At 42.1% G+C, this 18,666-nt stretch overlaps 1 protein-coding gene across 4 annotated transcripts in view; it reads right to left on the reverse strand.

Moving 5' to 3' along the window:
• Nucleotides 1-1,357: 1,357 nt before the first annotated feature.
• Nucleotides 1,358-18,666, reverse strand: part of MTUS1 (microtubule associated scaffold protein 1) — a 117,455-nt gene continuing 100,146 nt past the window's right edge. For all 4 annotated transcript variants that reach the window (XM_032223735.1, XM_032223733.1, XM_032223734.1 and 1 more), the window contains 7 exons: nt 10,477-10,691; nt 9,845-9,950; nt 9,554-9,627; nt 8,833-8,928; nt 8,113-8,229; nt 4,334-4,431; nt 1,358-3,172 (listed from right to left, as the gene is read on the reverse strand). In XM_032223735.1, the coding sequence (XP_032079626.1) occupies nt 2,956-3,172; nt 4,334-4,431; nt 8,113-8,229; nt 8,833-8,928; nt 9,554-9,627; nt 9,845-9,950; nt 10,477-10,691 (923 nt within the window). In that variant the 3' untranslated portion in view covers nt 1,358-2,955. The remainder of the gene's footprint in view (nt 3,173-4,333; nt 4,432-8,112; nt 8,230-8,832; nt 8,929-9,553; nt 9,628-9,844; nt 9,951-10,476; nt 10,692-18,666) is intronic.

Here is an 18,666-nt window from a genome sequence, read left to right on the forward strand (position 1 = left end):
ATGAGAGACAGACACAGAGGGAGGGAGGAGAGAGATACACACACAGAGAGACAGACACAGAGAATCACATAGAGAGACACAGAGGGAGGGAGAGGCAAAGACACACACACACATACACACACACATACAGTCTCACACAGAGAGAGAAAGAGAAAGGAAGAAATAAATAAATAAATAAAGAAAAAAGAAAAAAGAAAAAGAGTGAGAGAGATGAAAGAAAAAAGAAAAAAGGAACAGAGAGACAAAGGAGAGAGAGAGAGAGAGAGAAAGAAAGAAAGAAAGAAAGAAAGAAAGAAAGAAAGAAAGAAAGAAAGAAAGAAAGAAAGAAAAAAAAACACATGGCCGGCAAGCCACTCCTACCAGGTCATATGGCCAGCAAGCCACTCCCACAAAGGAGGCCACACCCACAGAGTAGGTTCCACAAATTTTTGAAACCCACCACTGGATCTCCTCCACCATGCCTGGTTCTCACTGGTCCTTGAAGACCCAGTTTTCAGAGACAAGATGCATGAGATCAATGCTAAAATCCAAATAATTGGGAGAAGGGGTGATTGCAAGATGGTCACCACTATCAGATATTTTGTATGTTTATATTTCCTCTTACACATAGGGATCAAATGAACCTCCATAGAATTTGCAATTTTACTCCTTTTGAAACTCATCTGATTCTTGCATGTTTTCATCCGTTGTTCTGTAGTTAACCTAGAACTTAATTGAAATGCAAATTGAAACATGGCAAGAAACTCCACCTAGTAAAAATTTATAATAAAGCTCAATGTTCTTTTCCCTAGTCTTGGAAGATATATCAACATACATCCTAATATGGGAGATAGTTTTTCATTACACCAAAGAAATCACATGCATAATGTCTGCTAAATTAAAGCATTTTTTTCCAAGGGTTTTCTGAAATCTGAAAATTACTGTTTTGATGTCTGCAACTCTAAGCCCAGTCTAAATAGAAACCACTTCGGTTTAAATGACTCACAATTTGGAAGGAAGGCTTCTATATACATAACATACTTTATGTTAGCATTTATATTACTTGGGTTTCAGAGATTTGCTTACACTTAAAAAGGCAAGAGTTTTAAAGCAGTAAAAAAATTTATTTTAATTTTTGACACTCAATACATGTGATCAAATATGACCTTACCAAAGAAATAGATAGCTTCAAGACATATTTCTAAGCCAAATTTCAGCCTACACCAAATGTTCATGGTTATACAAATCAGTCTCTGGACAACAGTTTATTGAGAAGTGCTAGCATCTCTAGCTACAACAGCATGTACTGTTCCTTAAATGGGTTTGGGCAAGTAAAATATTCCATACACAATGCACAATTAAAATATTTTATCCTTGAATTTTTCATATTACCAAATATAATATGCTTCCATAATTCAAGAATAACTAAAATCTTTCCCCCTTCAAGCCAACATTTTGCTTTCTAAACAAATATCTAATTTGACATTTTGTTCTCCCTGTTTATAGAAGATTATTCAAAGGTCCCCTTCTTTAATTTTATGAAAGAGACAAAGGAAATCTTGAAATATCATTGCCAACCTTAGACTAACAGTTAATCACTAAATAACAAAGAGATATCAGTTCATTGTTAGATTGTATTAATAACAGACCAAACCATAGGATTTAAAAATCCCGCCTATATCAGAAAGCAGAGACAATTTTTAGAGCTCATTGTACAAATAAGAGATTTTAAATCTCAGAAAAATCAAAACTGAATAGGTCATTAACAAGAGCAGACATGCACAATGCTGTTTTTAAATTTGCAATGCAGAATTAAATGCTACTCAAGAGATAAGTATCTTTCTATTACAAAACAAATTTTGTTTAATTCAAGATGGTCAAAGAAAACTTATCAAATGAAACCGAGGGTAATGAATTCTTCAGCCAATGGGAAAATGTTAATAGATCTGTTACTGATGAATGTAATGAATAGATTGCTCCTTATAGCATTTACTGAATAAAGTGCACATTGATAAATTATCAGCTCTGTATATTACAAAGCAACACGATACATTTCTATAGCCTCTTGCTTCTCTTAAAATAAGCACATCTGCATTGTTTTCCTCCTGAATGCAGTGCTCTGAAGCACTGCTATTTTGAGTCAGATAAGACCCTGTAGATACTGATACTAATGTTTATATGTATGTTTGAATTATCTACTACACTGATGTGTGTTTTTTGTAAAGGCTAAATAATATAGCTAAAGGAAAACAATTTAATTCTGTCATATATATGGAGAAGATGAAAAATAATATTTTGGACAATGTAATTATGCCTGGAAAGGAGATGATCAAACTCATTACATTCCACAATGAAACAGGTAAGACAATGAAACAGAAATAGTATCTCCTTTCAATCATTTACTAAACTGAAGTACAGAGATAAGAGGGAACATATAGTACAAGTGGCAGTTTTTCTTTAGTCCCAAGAAAGGGGGAAAAACATTGATAAAACATGCATAATGAGAAAATTTTATTCATGAATAACATGACCCTAATTTCTTCTGTGTGTATCCTCTATCATATACATGGCAAAGGTGGTATGCTGCATCATTTATGCACACCCAGAGTCTCAAGAACTATCTATAATGAGGAACGTATTAAAGGTTGCAATCATTTATTTATAAGCCCCTGAGCAATTTTTCCCTAGAGTTAGGTGAAAAAGGCAAAAGTGAACAAGATATTTCTTGCCCTTTAAGTGCTTTGTGCAACAACTTTTGGAGAAGTTATTTCTGAAGTCTTTTTTCTTTAACAAGGATGACCACAGTTGCGTTTCCTGCTCCTGAAGATATTTCTCAATGCAGTTCTTTCCAGTTGTATTTCAGACACAGTGAAGCACAGCTGCATTTTTGTAGCTTTTTGCTCCCTCAAACCATGTTTTCAGTTCTGCAGAGTTTGAAGGAAATGCCTGAAGGGAGAGTGTCTCTTCACAATGGTGTCATCTGGGTGACACAGTGGGGCTGGAGAAAGAGCTGGAATTTCTTGGTGACTGAAAGGCCAGTGGTGGAGTACCAGGGGAGAGTTTTCTTGGACTGCAAAGGTCCCCATTGTGTAGCTTCCACAAAAGTTCTTCATTTTCCATCGATAGGCGTTTATTTACCTTGGATTCTTTCTCCAAAGATTCTTGCAAAACTGCTTGCTCAGTGGAAAGTTGCCTGTTCGTTTTAAAAGAAAAATGATAAACGAGACCTTCTTACCTTCAAACAGATTTGCCCTATTCTTCTTTTAGAACAAGCTGTAAAGGCTTCGGGTGGACAATTCTCCCCCCTTCTCTGGGGTGGGGGTGGAGGTGGTTCTTCCAGAACCTACGAACTCTCCATTGAATTAGCAGTAGATTTTCCCCCTTTCAAAATTACAAACTTGGACAAATGAAGGCTTAGTTGAGCACAATAAAACCGTCAACTTATTTCTCATTTTCTTCACTCTTATTGGTGCCCATCTATCAGTGGTGGGATTCAAAAATTTGTACTACTGGTTCTGTGGGCGTGGGTTGGTGGGTATGGTGTGGCTTGGTGGGCGTGGCAGGGGAAGGTTACTGCAAAATCCCCATTCCCTCAGCTGAGATTCAGGAAGCGGAGCCGTCAGAGGTGGTATTACCAGTTCTCCGAACTACTCAAAATTTCCGCTACCAGTTCTCCAGAACTGGTCAGACCCGGCTGAAAACCACCTCTGCTATCTATTAGAGGAAACTAGTAATGCTATTAGAGGAATAATATAATAACTGCAATAGGATTTTCTTCTCAAGGTGCTTGTAGAATGTTTTTCTCCCAGATGCAAGAGATGATAGCAAGCAAACAAAGAAATTATTTTTTAAAAATTTGAACTTAAACTTTTGATAGTCCCCAGAGAACATTATTTCACTGACCTTCAAAAGATACTTTTACTTTTATTTGAATTTTAGTCCCACTTTATTATACTAGATTTAGAACAGTTTGTATCATGGCTTTATCTGAATACATCAATGATATTAGGGTCAAATGCATACTTCCCCAGAGTGAGCTTTAGTGCGGCTGCAGTGTGACCATGACTGAATTGTAATTTTAAATGGGCCAGAGGAGAAATATAATTAAGTATAAGAGGAATCATTATATTTCTCTGTATAAGAGGAATCATTATATTTCTCTGTTTAATTAATTTAAATAGCATTCAAGTTTATTTACTGCAACTATATTTATTCATCCTGGCCTTCTTCATTTTTTTGATTACTATTCTTGACATGTCACTCAAAGTCCAAGGCAATTCTGGAAAACGTTTGCATGCACTCTGTTCTAAATTCCCCACATGAAGGATAGGTTAGAGTCGAGCTTTTAAAATACCTGGAAAGTTCCATATGTTTGTCCATCCGAGCTTTTAATTCTTCATTCCCTTGTTGAAGTTTTCTCATTTTCTCTACCAGGGCAGTGTTGCTCTCCACCTTGGATAAAAAATCAAATTCCAATTTCCAATTTTAATAGATTTGTATGCCGCCCAATCCCGAAGGACTCTGGGCGGCTTACATAAAAATAGTTTAAAAGCATTTTAAAAAGTTTAAAATACAGGACAGAAACGAGTTAAAAGAAGGACACAACATGCACTCGATCTTAATGGGGCTGAAGGTCAATCTAGATCAACAGCCCCAGGCCTGCCGGAACAGCCAGGTCTTAACAGACTTACGGAAGGCTGAGAGAGTGGGGAGGGTCCGGATCTCAGGGGGTAGATCGTTCCAGAGGGCCGGGGCAGCTACAGAGAAGGCTCTCCCCCAAGGAGCTGCCAGACACTGCGTAGTCGACGGTACTCAGAGAAGGCCCGTCCTGTGCGATCTTATTGGGCACTGGGAGGTATGTTGCAGGAGGCGGTCATGGAGATATCCAGGTCCTAGGCCATGTAGGGCTTTAAAGGTAATAACCAGCACCTTGAAGCATGTTCGGAGACCAATAGGGAGCCATTGCAGCTTGCGGAGGATAGGTGTAAGGTGGGTGTACCTAGGTACACCCAATAGCGCTCGCGCGTCTGCATTCTGGACCAATTGTAGTCTCCGAACACTCTTCAGGGGCAGCCCCATGTACAGCGCGTTACAGTAGTCGAGCCTTGAGGTGATGAGGGCATGAGTGATCATTTGGAGTGCCTCCTGGTCCAGGGCACCTGGGCAAAAGCTCCCCTGGTCATAGCTGACAAATGATGTTCTAATGTCAGTTGCGGGTCCAGGAGAACACCCAAGTTGCGGGCCCTCTCTGAGGGGTGTAAGATTTCACCCCCCCAGGTTTAAAGGTGGAATATCTGGACTATTTTTGGGAGGAGCATCCAAAGCCACTCAGTCTTGTCAGGGTTGAGCGCAAGCTTGTTCATTCCCAGCCAGACCCTGACAGCTTCCAGGCACTGGCACATTACTTCTACCGCTTCACTGAGTTGGCACAGGGCGGACAGATACAGCTGGGTATCGTCCGCATACTGGTGGTATTTAATCCCGTACCGACGAATGATCTCACCCAGCAGCTTCATGTAGATGTTAAATAGGAGGGGGGACAGGACCGAACCCTGTGGCACCCCATATTCCAGGGGCCTAGGGGTCGACCTCTGTCCTCCGACCAACACTGACTGCGACCTGCCAGAGAGGTAAGAGGAGAACCACCATAAAATGGTGCCTCCCACTCCCACCTCTTCCAGCCACCGCAGAAGGATACCATGGTCGATGGTATTGAAGGCCGCTGAGAGGTCAAGAAGCACCAGGATAGAGGAATGCCCTCTATCCCTGGCTCGCCAGAGATCATCGGTCAATGCGACCAAAGCGGTTTCGGTGCAGTAACCAGGCCTGAAACCAGACTGAAAGTGATCTAGATAATCCGCTTCGTCCAAGGTCCGCTGGAGTTGGGAGGCCACCACCTTCTCAACAACCTTCCCCAAGAATGGGAGGTTGGAGACTGGACAGTAGTTTTTAAGGACAGCTGGGTCTAGAGCAGGCTTCTTAAGGAGGGGTCTCACCACCACTTCCTTCAAAGGTTGCGGGAAAGACCCCTCCCGAAGCGAGGTGTTTACAATCCTCTGGATCCAGCCTCGTGTCACCTCTCTGCTGGTTGAAACCAACCAGGAGGGACAAGGGTCCAGTAGACAGGTGGCGGTACTCATCGCTCCATTGGCCTTGTCCACTTCCTCAGGAGTGGCAAGCTGGAATTCACTCCACAAAATTTGATCAAGGCTCTCCCTCAGCATCTCTGCTGGCACTATTCAAATGGAGTCTAGGTCCGTCCGAATCTGAGTGACTTTGTCCGACAGAAACTGAACAAATTCCTCAGCTTTTCCCTGTAAGGGTTCACTCGCATCCCTCCCTTTCAGGAGGGAGCGAGTTATTCTAAACATGGCGGCCAGGCGAGATTCTGCGGACGCAATAAGGGCGGAAAAATGGGCACATTTTGCCGCCCGTATCGCCACTAAATAAGACCTAATAAAGGTTCTTAGTAGTGTTCGGTCGGATTCGGAGTTTGCACATTTTTTGTTTGTTTGACCAACATAAAGGAATACTGAGCTAATGCATCAATGTTGCTAATCCTCTGAAGCATTTTTGTCAATTACAAAGTTACCCCAAATGTCTATTTATAAAGTGTAACCTAACAAACTCTGTTAGTATCTTGCCCCTGACAAAGTACACTACATATAGTTTTTAACCAAGAGCCGAGGTGGCGCAGTGGTTAGGGTGCAGTACTGCAGGCCACTTCAGCTGACTGTTATCTGCAGTTCAGCAGTTTAAATCTCACCGGCTCAAAGTTGACGCAGCCTTCCGTCCTTCCGAGGTGGGTGAAATGAGGACCCAGACTGTAGGGGCAATATGCTGACTCTGTAAACCGCTTAGAGAGGGCTGAAAGACCTATGAAGCGGTATATAAGTCTAACTGCTATTGCTATTGCTAACTTGTTACAAAACAAATATTTTCAATAAAACCCAAAAGACTGACAATTATTTAAATGGATTTAGTTGAACTTAAAAGGCCTAGGCTCTTAATCTAAAAATATAGGAGAAAAGAGTTAAGATTCAGTTTATTCCTAGTTTATCATGGGTATCTATTTAAGATAGTGATAGTCCAGTTCATTATACATTCTCCAGTTATGTAGTGCATAAAGTATACAGATGTGTATGCAGGGAGAGGGCAAGGAGAAGAGAATGAATGGATAGCTGGGATTTAAATATAATTGCAGCAGTGGAAAACTATCCTCAGAAACCTTCTGATCTACTTAAAAGACATCAAGCATATAGATGTAAGCTCTAAAAAACACCAGAACCCATAAGAGAAGATGGAAAACATCTGGTAATTCCAGTTCCCACCAGAGTTTGTAGTGCAAGGACAAAAATAAAATAAATTCAGGACAAGTATCCAATAATCTAGATAACCTTTTATATGATGGTATTTAAACTTCTATATTGCTAAGTTCCTAGAGTACTTGTTTGGCTTAAATATTTTGTCCTCATCAACAATGTCTATTGGAACAGACACTTATAGCATGATTCTTTAAGTACAAGCCATGAATGCAAAATAAAAATATGACTCCCATAGATTGAATAATAATTTTGGCCCCAAGACAGGGTATTTTAAGCTCAAAAGTCAGTTAATTAATGAAAATAATTCTCCTTTCTGATTAATGAACAAGAATTCTCAAGACAACTAATTATCATTTTGTTGAAGTTGTATGAAAACAAGAAATAATTTATACTGCATATTTTAAACATTCAGAGAATTGTGTTTTATCTCTGTAATATCTAACCAGCAATGCTTATATTGCAAAAAAAAAAAAAAAAAGGTGAAGTGGAAAGAAAATCACCATAGTTGGCTTCCAGGCATATTGCAGATTCCTGGCTAATAATGAAATCTGAACTAGCAACTTCAATTTTAGCTAGTGCAATGGGCAGGCTTTACATGGGATCACAAGCATATGCTAAAAGCTTATCCTCTCTCAAGATTAATATTCCTTCCTGAAATTAGTTACAAGCTAATTTATATGTATTTGTCCCATAGTAAAGAACACTTTTGGTGCCTGTTCCCAATTTCATACTTCAGTGATTTAAGTCTTTTTGCATTATCAGCACAAAAATGAGATTTTGGAGACCAGCACTTCAATGCAAAACTCACCAGTTTTTCCATCTTCAATAGTTTGTTATCTTGCTGGTGCAATTTCTCATTCTTGATTTCCAATACTGCTTTCAAACTTTCCAGTTCTTGTTCCAGATACATAATCTGAGGATTTTTCTGAAAATTTATATACAAAGATAAACATCTTTGGCCCTTCAACACTGCCATGTGTTTTAAATTAGGTGTATGATATATTGACTGGCTATAGATTTTCTTCACCATACTTGGGAGCAAGGGATACGGAAAAATATAGATACTTGCAAACCACCATAGAACCCTACAGAAGTACTTGCATTGAATGGAGAAATTTATGAAAGTGGTATTTGTATTGGCTGCAAATATCCATGCATTGCCCAGTTCCAAATAATGTTACTTTTGTAATTCCGCAAGGATTATGCTATGCTGAGTGATATCTTTTCTGGAATTCTGGGAGTTGGAAGTCCACAGATTGCACAGGGGCCATAGTTGCCAACACCTGTTTTAAGGGATGAAACTGGTGCCTTAAGCTTCTGCAAGCTTTACACAGTCCCTAATTTCCCCCACCCAACACAAAATATAGTACATTTATAGTCTGCACTCTATGAAAGCATTAAATCAATTGCAGCTTCTGGGCCATGTTTTTGTACCCAATCACAGGGTTTGAAAAGTGCCTGATACCTGTGAAAGATTTCTACGTTTATAACAATATTTATAATATATACTATCCAATACTTTACTTACAGAGTTTGCTTTTTCTTTGGCTATTCGTTTTTGTTCTTCCAACTTGAGCTTTTCATTTAAGGAATCATTTTCACTTTGTAATTCAGCAATTTTTTTCTGAAACATTAAATATAGTCCAATATAACAATCAAGCCTCTAATACAGGGGTGTCAAACTCACGGTCCGTAAGCTGGATCTTACCCTTGGGGTGCTTAGATCTGGCTGACAGAGCTGCCCTAGAAACAGCAAAGGACTGGCCTGTGGTGCCTCTGCTAGTGAAAATGGAGCTCGGAACCGTTTCACTGACAAAGCACTGCAGGAGGCCCCTGCAGTGATGTTGAGTTGGCCATGGCCCCTCACCCCCAGGTCAAACACAACCCTGATGTGGCCCTCAATAAAATCGAGTTTGACACCCCTGCCCTAACATAAAGCCAGGAATTATTTTAAAAAATACTATCAGAATAAAAGAAATTGGTAGAAGTCAGAAAAAGAAATGTGCTAAGATTCTTAATACTATTAGCTGGGCACCAGAGTGATACAATCTGTCAAACCAATCAGTATAAGCAATAAAGATGCTTAATAAAAACTAAAGTTAAACTATATTAATAAGGACTAAGTATAAATATGGACTTTTTAAAGAGAGAAAAATAAAGGTAAATTTTTTGAATAGTGGAGGCACATAAAATCTTGAAATAATTCATAGAAGTGTCTATGTATTAACAAACTGGGGAAAAATTCAGACCTCCAATTCTTCTTGCTTCTCATGGAAAGATTCTTCAAGTGACTTTCTTTCTAATTCATGGGTAGCCTTGAGTTCTGAAAAAAATTAGAGGTTTATTATGAGGTAAGGTTCCCTAACATGCTTTTATTATAAGTTGTTGCAATAGCAAAAGATAAGGTTATATTTTAGTTAGAAGTAGAAAAATCCTGTATCCATGGTAAAAAAAAAATCTTTATGAGGCTTTTGAATGCTTTTAGATTTCTTTCTAAATATAACATCCTTAGTTATAATCTAAGAAATGAGACAATTTACCTGAACAAGAAGATTCATATTCCTTCTTCAACTCTTCTATCCTTTCTGCATGGCTGGTTTCAAGTTCTAGCTTAAAATTTTCATGTGTTATATTCAAGTTGTCAACCTAAAAAGTAACAATATTTAGGGTGTTTGTGTATAAAAATACTTATTTTGGGATAGGTGTGGTTCAGTCATTCCTTCTCAGACCTAGGAAGCAAGCAATGGCAAGCTACTTCCAAAAACATGTCAAGAAATCTGCAAGAACTTCTCCTAGCAGTTTCCAGGAATCAACACTGACTCAAAAGTGTGTGTGTGTGTGTGTGTGTGTGTAGATACATACACACATACACCAAACTAATTTCTGCAAGTGTTCCACAAACCCAACATAGCTCTTTATAGGGCTTTGATTTAATACAAATTTCAACATGATTTGCAACAAGGCCATCCTAGAAGGCTGCTGTATTTCAATGAATGTCTTAACTTTACTGCCAGATGAATAATAAAATTGACTCTGTGAAGATAGACATATTTATACATTTTTAAACTTCACTGCTGAGATTCCAGAGGAATGCATTAATATAAAAAACCTTGATTAAAGAATATTACAACAATTAAGCATTATGCTAAATAAATGCTCCAATTCCACTAACCTGCTCCTGAAGTTGTGCTTTGTATTTTTCAGCTTCTTCTATGCAGATACTCTGAAGTTTTTCACACTCAGCTGTGTAGAACTGTTTCAGCCGCTCTTCCAATTCCAATACATCACTTTGGTGCTGTTGGTTCAACTTCTGCACAAACCCTTCATAAGCTGCTTGCAATTCAGTTCGGTCTTTCTCCAATTTCTCACAGGCAGTGGTAGTAGTGACTTGATATGATGAATAATAATTTTTTCCTCTTACAATCAAGTAGTTTCACAAACACATCTTTGGCTTTTACAATTCTCCCCCCCCCACCCCAAGAATATACTCAATACAATAATTTCAAACAAAGTTTCCAGTAAAGAGAGAAACAATGCACTGAGGGTTTATTTATTGAATGTTAATTATTTCCAGGTTTAACCCTAAACATATCTGGTTTAAAAGACAGTTGGATAGCAGCTAATAGAAATACCTTTCTAGAAAAGTTGAAAAGCTACTAACAATCTAGGCCAGCACATAAAGTCATATAAATCATCCCACACTCTTTCCAAAGCCATAGTATCTGCATCCTAAACAATACAGTTGATTCAAGACACGTTTAGCAAGATAATAGAGGTTTTATTTTTTCCCCAAAATCTTTCCCAGTGCTATCAAGTTGCTTAAAATAGGATTTGAGCTTTTTCCCTAGAAAGCACACAGTCTATCTAAATGATATTCTTGCCTTGTGGGATCCATTCAATTTCTCAGAAGTTTCCAATACTATTGATCTGATCTAACTACTATTTACAAGCAATGGTCCCAGCTTGTTTAAGATTCAGAAACAAATGCTGGGAATCTATCCATGTATTGCAAGTGTCCAATTCTTTGTCATATTCTTTTACACTTTTGTGAAACTGCTGGGAGAAATTACTAGGTAATGAAGCATAAGGATTTTTCAGCAAAAGTTTCTTACCTAGTAGAATTCTCCCTACCCCAAAATATGCAGCCCTAGTATTCAAAACTGTATGGAAGATTGAGTGCACTTCTAATATATAACCTTGGTCTCTAGTAATTATTCTACACTGGCAAAATTATATTTTAAACTATTCTTAACTCCAAATTTATGGTAATGCTAAATATAATCCTATAGTTTAATATATGTCTATGTAGTTATAAGGAGCCAAATGTGCTTCAAAAGACTTAAAATAGTCAGTTTGAGAAGAATTAATCTTGAATAACATTTAAATCTTTTAAAATAAATCATTTTAGTTAGGAACAAAATTCCCTCATAAGTCTTAACTAGATATAGTAGGTTTAACATTTGTCTTTATTTTGGGTAATAAAGGGAAATAGTTTGGAGCTAAAATTCAGAGTGAGAAAGCACTCATGTTCTCAAATTAGCTTATTCTGTATTACAAAATTAAGATAACATCAGATTCTAGCTATAGTATGAAAACTGCCTTTTCTTTCATTTTGTTACCAAAAGTGTGTATATGAAGTTGACAAGAAATAGGCACACCTATTTCAGCTAGCAAATGGACTGACAATTTGCTAGTTTGTGGTACAGAAGGTCCTTGAAATGGCTCTAAACTAATGGTAGTTACAACCAGTCTCAAAGTTCCTGCTTGTTGCTGCACCCCCATGATCACCTGATTGCAATCCAGGCATTTAGCAACTGTCCTAAATTTCTGGTCACAAGATCAAGATGTGCAACCTTTGGCCTTCCAAAAGCAAAATCAATGGGGAAGCCAACAAGAAATTGAAAGCCACGACCATGTGGAGTCCTGGCTTAACAATGGTAATCAGATACTGTTGGAACTGCCAACAGTAAGAAGTATGGTCATGTGACTCATGCTTTACAATCACATCACCTAGCAACAGAAATTCTAGACTCAATTAGTTAAATGAGGGCTACTAATATTTTCACTTTTTAGGAATGGAGAAGGAAGGCAAAATGTATCTTCTTCTTGCTAGCAAAACAAATCTACATCTCTAGGAGGGGCATTTTTTTCTTGGAGGATGCCTATTATCTATGCACCTATCTTTTAAATGGCCAGGTATTTTTCTAGATTTTGACATATGAGATTTAATGCCAATTTAACCATTTTATCTTAGTTTCATTTGTTACTCTTCTTCTTTTACAACTTTTATTTTTAAACTGGTCCAAGAATTTGTTAAAGCATAATTTATATTTTGGAAAACTACTCTGATAATTTTGTAAAAGTGTAGATAATGTAATATTAATAATAAAGACTGCTACTGGTAATTATTTAAAAGGGAAAGCAAAGAAAAGAGAAAGGGAAAAAACTAAAAGCCTTGGAGGGGGAGATGGCAGCGCCGCGCTGCTGACGGCGGCGGCGTTTCTGCCTTGGTTTTCGGCGACTGCTGGTTATCTAGCCGAGCGGTGAGCTTTGGGGGCCCTATTAATATCTGGACTGACCGGGACTGGGCGGATCGGGCGGCTGGCTGTGGTTGCCGCCGCCGTAGCCCTCCTTGGACGCCCCCCCCTTCCCTCCATTTCGCTCGGCTCCCTCGTCATCGCCGTCGCAGCCTCCCCCCTTCGCTTTTTATGTCCGGGTTTTGTCCTTTGGCAATATCTTTCCTTCTGTTTGCCTTCGTTGCTGCGAAGCCTCCTCCTGTTCCCTTGCCTAGCAGTGGCTCTCTACTATCCTGGCCTGTGACCATCTGATGTGGCCTTAACACCCGACCTCCTCCGACCGCATTGCCACCCGTCACTGCCCCTGGAATACCAACTCGGATAGCGCCCATCTAATTACAACTCTCTGGGCGCCATGGACTGTGTTTTTGTGGTGCATCCGTTTCATGGAAGGAGCGATAGAGGATGGAAGAAATATGGGTGGGGACTTGGCATCTTAACAACCGACGCACCCCCCCCTCTCTTTCAACCTGTTCCGGCCACCCCCAGACTTTGGACCCTCTTAGGCCTATAGGAGAGGGGGAAGACAAGGCACTCCCCAGCATACCATCCACATACCTTCTATGGACTGTTGTTGGCTTTTATTTCGGATCATATCCTGACCTGGAGGGGGTGAGACTACGAAGCTATTGCTTGTTAAAATCTGGCGTTTACACCCTGCCCCCTCCATTTGCAACCACCTTACCCAATGCGGATTTTGGCCTTGGGTACATTTTTGGGACTTGGAGGAAGGGAGAGGGGCGGAGCAGCCCTCTTTGGACCGTGTCCTCTTTACTGGACTTTGCAGAGGAGAAGGCTAAGATCATTAAGACCTTCTCTCCTATTTTGATATAAGCCTTGTACGAACTTCGCACGGTTGCGCAATTTTTAACTGGTATGGCGAGTGTATGGGACTTGCATGTGATTGAGTGAATGATCCCACCTTTTTATTATCCTATTATTATTGTATTCTATGTGTTTTAATTACTACGTGGGGACTGCTTGGGTGAACAAATGAGTGTGTTTGATTCGGAGGGCCTGTTGAGGAACGCAGGAGCCATAGGGGTGGTTGATGGAACTACGGACACGGGAGTGGGCCAGAGCATTACGGTCTTAACAGGGAGGGGCAGATATGGCGGGGACTTTAGGGCTGGCCATTACCGGGGAAGGAGGGCTCGCTACGTCACAGAGATCCCTCCTTCCGGCCCTACAAGTCCCACTCCAAGGCCAGATGGCGCGAGTAATCAGGACCCTGGTCTCAGGCTGTTGTCGCTAAATGCCAGGTCTGTAGTTCATAAGGCTCCTCTCGTCCGGGACTTAATTTTAGACGAGAGGGCAGACCTGGCATGTATTACTGAAACCTGGCTGGGCCCGGAGGGAGGAGTCCCCCTCGTAGAGATGTGCCCAGAGGGCTTTCAGGTGCTCCATCAGCCGAGAGCTCAGAGAAGGGGTGGGGGTGTGGCCATTGTTATCCGAGAGTCCCTAGTACCTCGTAGGATCCCTGCTCCGGAGTTTGTCGGGTGTGAGTCCCTGCTGGTGAAGTTGTACCTCAAGGGTCAAGTGGGTCTGCTGCTAACGTACCTGCCTCCCAACAGCATTGCAGCAGCCCTCCCCTCGCTCCTCGAGTCGGTAGCCGAGCTGGCAATTGAGTTCCCCAGGCTTATGGTTCTGGGGGGATTTCAATTTGCCTTCACTTGGTGAACACTCTGATGGAGCGCTGGAGTTCATGGCTTCCATGACAGCCATGGGCTTGACCCAAGTAATTCGGGGCCCAACCCACTCGGCGGGTCACATGCTTGACCTCGTATTTCTCTCGGAGCAGTGGACTTGTGATATTGGTCTGAGGGGTAGTGAGATCATACCCCTGTCGTGGTCAGACCACTACCTACTGAGGCTTGACTTTCGGAGACCAAACCCCCACTGTAGGGAGGAGGAACCGACCAGGTGGTTCCACCCCAGGTGACTTATGGACCCTTTGGGGTTCCAGACGGAACTTGGGGTTATTCCTGATACCCTCGCCCGCAGTCCGGCGGAGACTCTGGTTGCTGCGTGGAACTCGGCAGCGACGGAGTCTATTAACTGGATTGCGCCTCTACGGCCGCTCTGAGGCAGTGGATCCAGGAGGGCCCCTTGGTTTACCGAGGAACTCCAGGAGATGAAGCGCCGGAAGAGACGCCTAGAGCACCAATGGAGATCCAGTAAATCCGAATCAAACCGAGCACTTTTAACATCCTGCATCAGAGAGTACATCCGGGCAATCAGGACATCAAAAAGAACTTACATTGCCACTCTGATTGCTTCCGCTGAGTCACGCCCAGCCGCCCTGTTCAGGATAACCCGTTCCCTCCTAAATAGGAGGGATACGGGTGATCCTTTGCAGGGCAGGGCTGAGGACTATGTCCAGTTCCTCGCGGATAAAGTTGCTCGGTTTCGGGTGGACCTGGACTCCAATTCTGCAGAACCAGCCGAGGCACCAAGGGATAATCTGCTAGGTCATCGCTGCATTGATTTTCAAGCTGTTACCCCTGAGGACGTGGACAAGGCTATGAGAGCTGTAGGTGCCTCCACATGCGTACTGGACCCGTGCCCCTCCTGGCTGGTTGTTAACAGCAGGGAGGTGACACGAGGCTGGATCCAGGCGGTTGTTGCTGCCTCCCTCCGGGAGGGGGTCTTTCCCCCCGCTTTAAAGGCGGCAGTGGTGAGACCCCTCCTGAAGAAACCATCACTGGATCCAGCCGTTCTAAACAACTATTGTCCAGTCTCCAACCTCCCCTTTGTGCGGAAGGTTGTTGAGAAGGTGGTGGCCTTTCAGCTCCAGCGGTCCTTGGAGGAAGCCAGTTATCTTGATCCATTCCAGTCTGGCTTCAGGCCGGGCTACAGCACAGAAACCGCTTTGGTCGCATTGACTGATGATCTCTGGAGAGCCAGGGATGGAGGCCATGCCTCCATCCTGGTACTCCTTGACCTCTCTGCGGCTTTCGATACCATCGACCATGGTATCCTTCTGCGACGACTGCGGGAGGTGGGGGTGGGAGGCACTGTTTTACGGTGGTTCTCCTCTTACCTCTCGGACAGGTTGCAGTCGGTGTTAGTTGGAGGGCAGAGATTGACCCCTAGGCCCCTAACATATGGGGTGCCGCAGGGTTCGGTCCTATCCCCCCTACTTTTCAATATCTACATGAAACCGCTGGGCGAGATCATTCGACGGCACGGGATAAAATACCACCAGTATGCGGACAATACACAGTTGTATCTGTCCGCCCCGTGCCAAATCAATGAAGCGACGGACGTGATGAGCCAGGGCCTTGAGGCTGTTAGAGACTGGATGGGGGTTAACAAGCTTGTACTCAATCCAGATAAGACCGAGTGGCTGCTGTGCTTCCCTCCCAATAATTGGTCAAGTGTTCCATTTCTCAGGCTGGGGGGGTCAAATACTACGCCCCTCAGATAGGGTCCGTAACTTGGGAGTCCTCCTGGACCCACAGCTGACTTTTGAACACCATTTGTCAGCTGTGACCAGGGGGGCATTTGCCCAGGTTCGCCTGGTACACCAGTTGCGTCCCTACCTGAACCGGGAGGCTCTCACAACAGTCACTCGTGCCCTTGTGACCTCTAGGCTGGAGTACTGCAATGTGCTCTACATGGGGCTGCCCTTGAAGAGTATTCGGCGACTTCAGCTGGTCCAGAATGCAGCCGCGCGATCGATCGTGGGTGCACCTCGTTTCACCCACGTAACACCTATCCTCCGCGAGCTGCACTGGCTGCCTGTTGATCTCCGGGTGCGCTTCAAGGTGCTTGTTGTCATCTTCAAAGCCCTTCATGGTATTGGATCTGGGTACTTGAGAGACCGCCTACTGCCAATCACCTCCACAAGGCCAATAAGATCCCATAGATTAGGCCTCCTCCGAATCCCATCAGCCAGTCAATGTCAACTGGCAACTACCCGGAGGAGAGCCTTCTCAGTGGCTGCTCCGACCCTATGGAACAAACTCCCCGTGGAGATTCGTACCCTCACCACCCTCCAGACCTTCCGCATAGCCCTTAAAACCTGGCTGTCCCGACAGGCCTGGGGCTAAAGACTTTAACCCCACCCGAATAGTATGACTGTTGCGCGTTTTAATGATGTAATGTCTTTATGTGTGTATTTGTTTTGTTCTTCCCTCCCCCTGGATTGTGAGCCGCCCTGAGTCCCCTCAGGGAAAAGGGCGGCATATAAATAAAGTAAAATCCAAATCCTAAATCCTAACAAAGACCAGATTTCACTTTATTGGTCAAGCACAGGGGTTCCCAACCTCCGGGCTGCAGTCCACTACTGTGCTGTGGCCTATTTGGAACCGGGCCATGCAAGAGGTGGGTCAGCGCACACATGCAGTTCCACATACAGTACATGTGCATCAGGCTGGTGCTAATGTGTGCCCACTGCTTGCACAGCCCGGTTCCCTTCTTCCACCTCAGCTGGGCCATCAAGGTGCAAAGATTGGGGTCTGCTGATCTAGCAGAAGTCCTGAACCTCAGAAGATCAACTACATTAATCTTCGGAGCTCTTGTTTTGTATTCCACTAAGAAAAGTTAGACAGATAAAACAGTGTCTTTTTGGGTAAAAGTCTTCAAACTTTTAAATATAATATTAAATAATATAAATAATATTTTATACTGTTTTTGCTTTAGTTTTTGTGGTGGGCTGTTTTACTGCCTAGCTTTTATGCTTTTCTGGGCAACAATATGTACGTACCAACACACATATATTGATTGACAAGAATAAACATTTTAAAAGCTGTCTTAAACGTTTCCAACTTGGTAGACATTCTTGAGAACCTGACAACTTCATGATTTCCATGAACATTTCCTGCACATTTTCTTCATGGCCTACATATATGGAGGAGGGGATATCTGGTCTTCCCCAAATCTCTAACTTTTTAAACTGTGGGATAAAACTTGAACTTTTTTTTTCAGTGTAGGATTTCAGCCTTGAAATTATCAGCATGCATCAGCCAGATGTCCTAAACAGGAACAAATTTCACACGGGGCACCAAATGGTCTAGTGCTATAGAAGCAGAAGTTGAAAAACACCTGGAGGCCACTACGCTGCCTGCACTTGATTATTGGGGATATTATCAAAAATATCTGGAAGGGTCCAACTTCCTGCAGAAGAAAAGAAGTGGACATGAAACAATTTCATCATCCTGGGATGCTTTCATATCCTTCCAGAATGAAATTCCATGCATATTAAAGAATAAAAAATACATTACAAAAGTTGAGGTCTTAAAAAAAAACTGATGCAAAAAGCTAAACTATGCTTATTTATTTCAGAAGGCACCAATCCAACCCCAAATAAGTCAGATTGTTTGCGGGCCAAAAAATTGAGTTGTGGAAATTATTTTGCCTCTTCACCAGGGAAACAGAAAATATTGCTTGGCTTAATAACCAGTCATTGTGGTTCCTAGTTATCTGTTCCATTAAGACCTCTGGCATATGAAGGAGATTAGGAAAGGGAGGGTTCCTTCATTTGCCATGGAAACTGAAAAAGAAAACATGACTATCACCTGCAGTTTGGACAAAAGCCTTGCTGTTTTTTAGCTTCTCTAAACCAGAAAACAAATGGGGGAGGGGGAGAGGAAGAAGAACACGTATGGTGCTGGATGACCTTTTGCTAGAGAAGGAAGGACATCTGGCTCGGCAAAACAATTTCAGGACAGGACAACTATCTGAAAAAAAAGTCAACAGAGCTTTTAATTATAACTGATCTTAGTCAAGGACCTCATCATAGCAGAGCCGATAGTACTAACTACTTTTTCAAGAAGATACCA

Source organism: Thamnophis elegans, chromosome 9 (assembly GCF_009769535.1).
Source record: "Thamnophis elegans isolate rThaEle1 chromosome 9, rThaEle1.pri, whole genome shotgun sequence".
Lineage (NCBI taxonomy): Eukaryota > Metazoa > Chordata > Lepidosauria > Squamata > Colubridae > Thamnophis > Thamnophis elegans.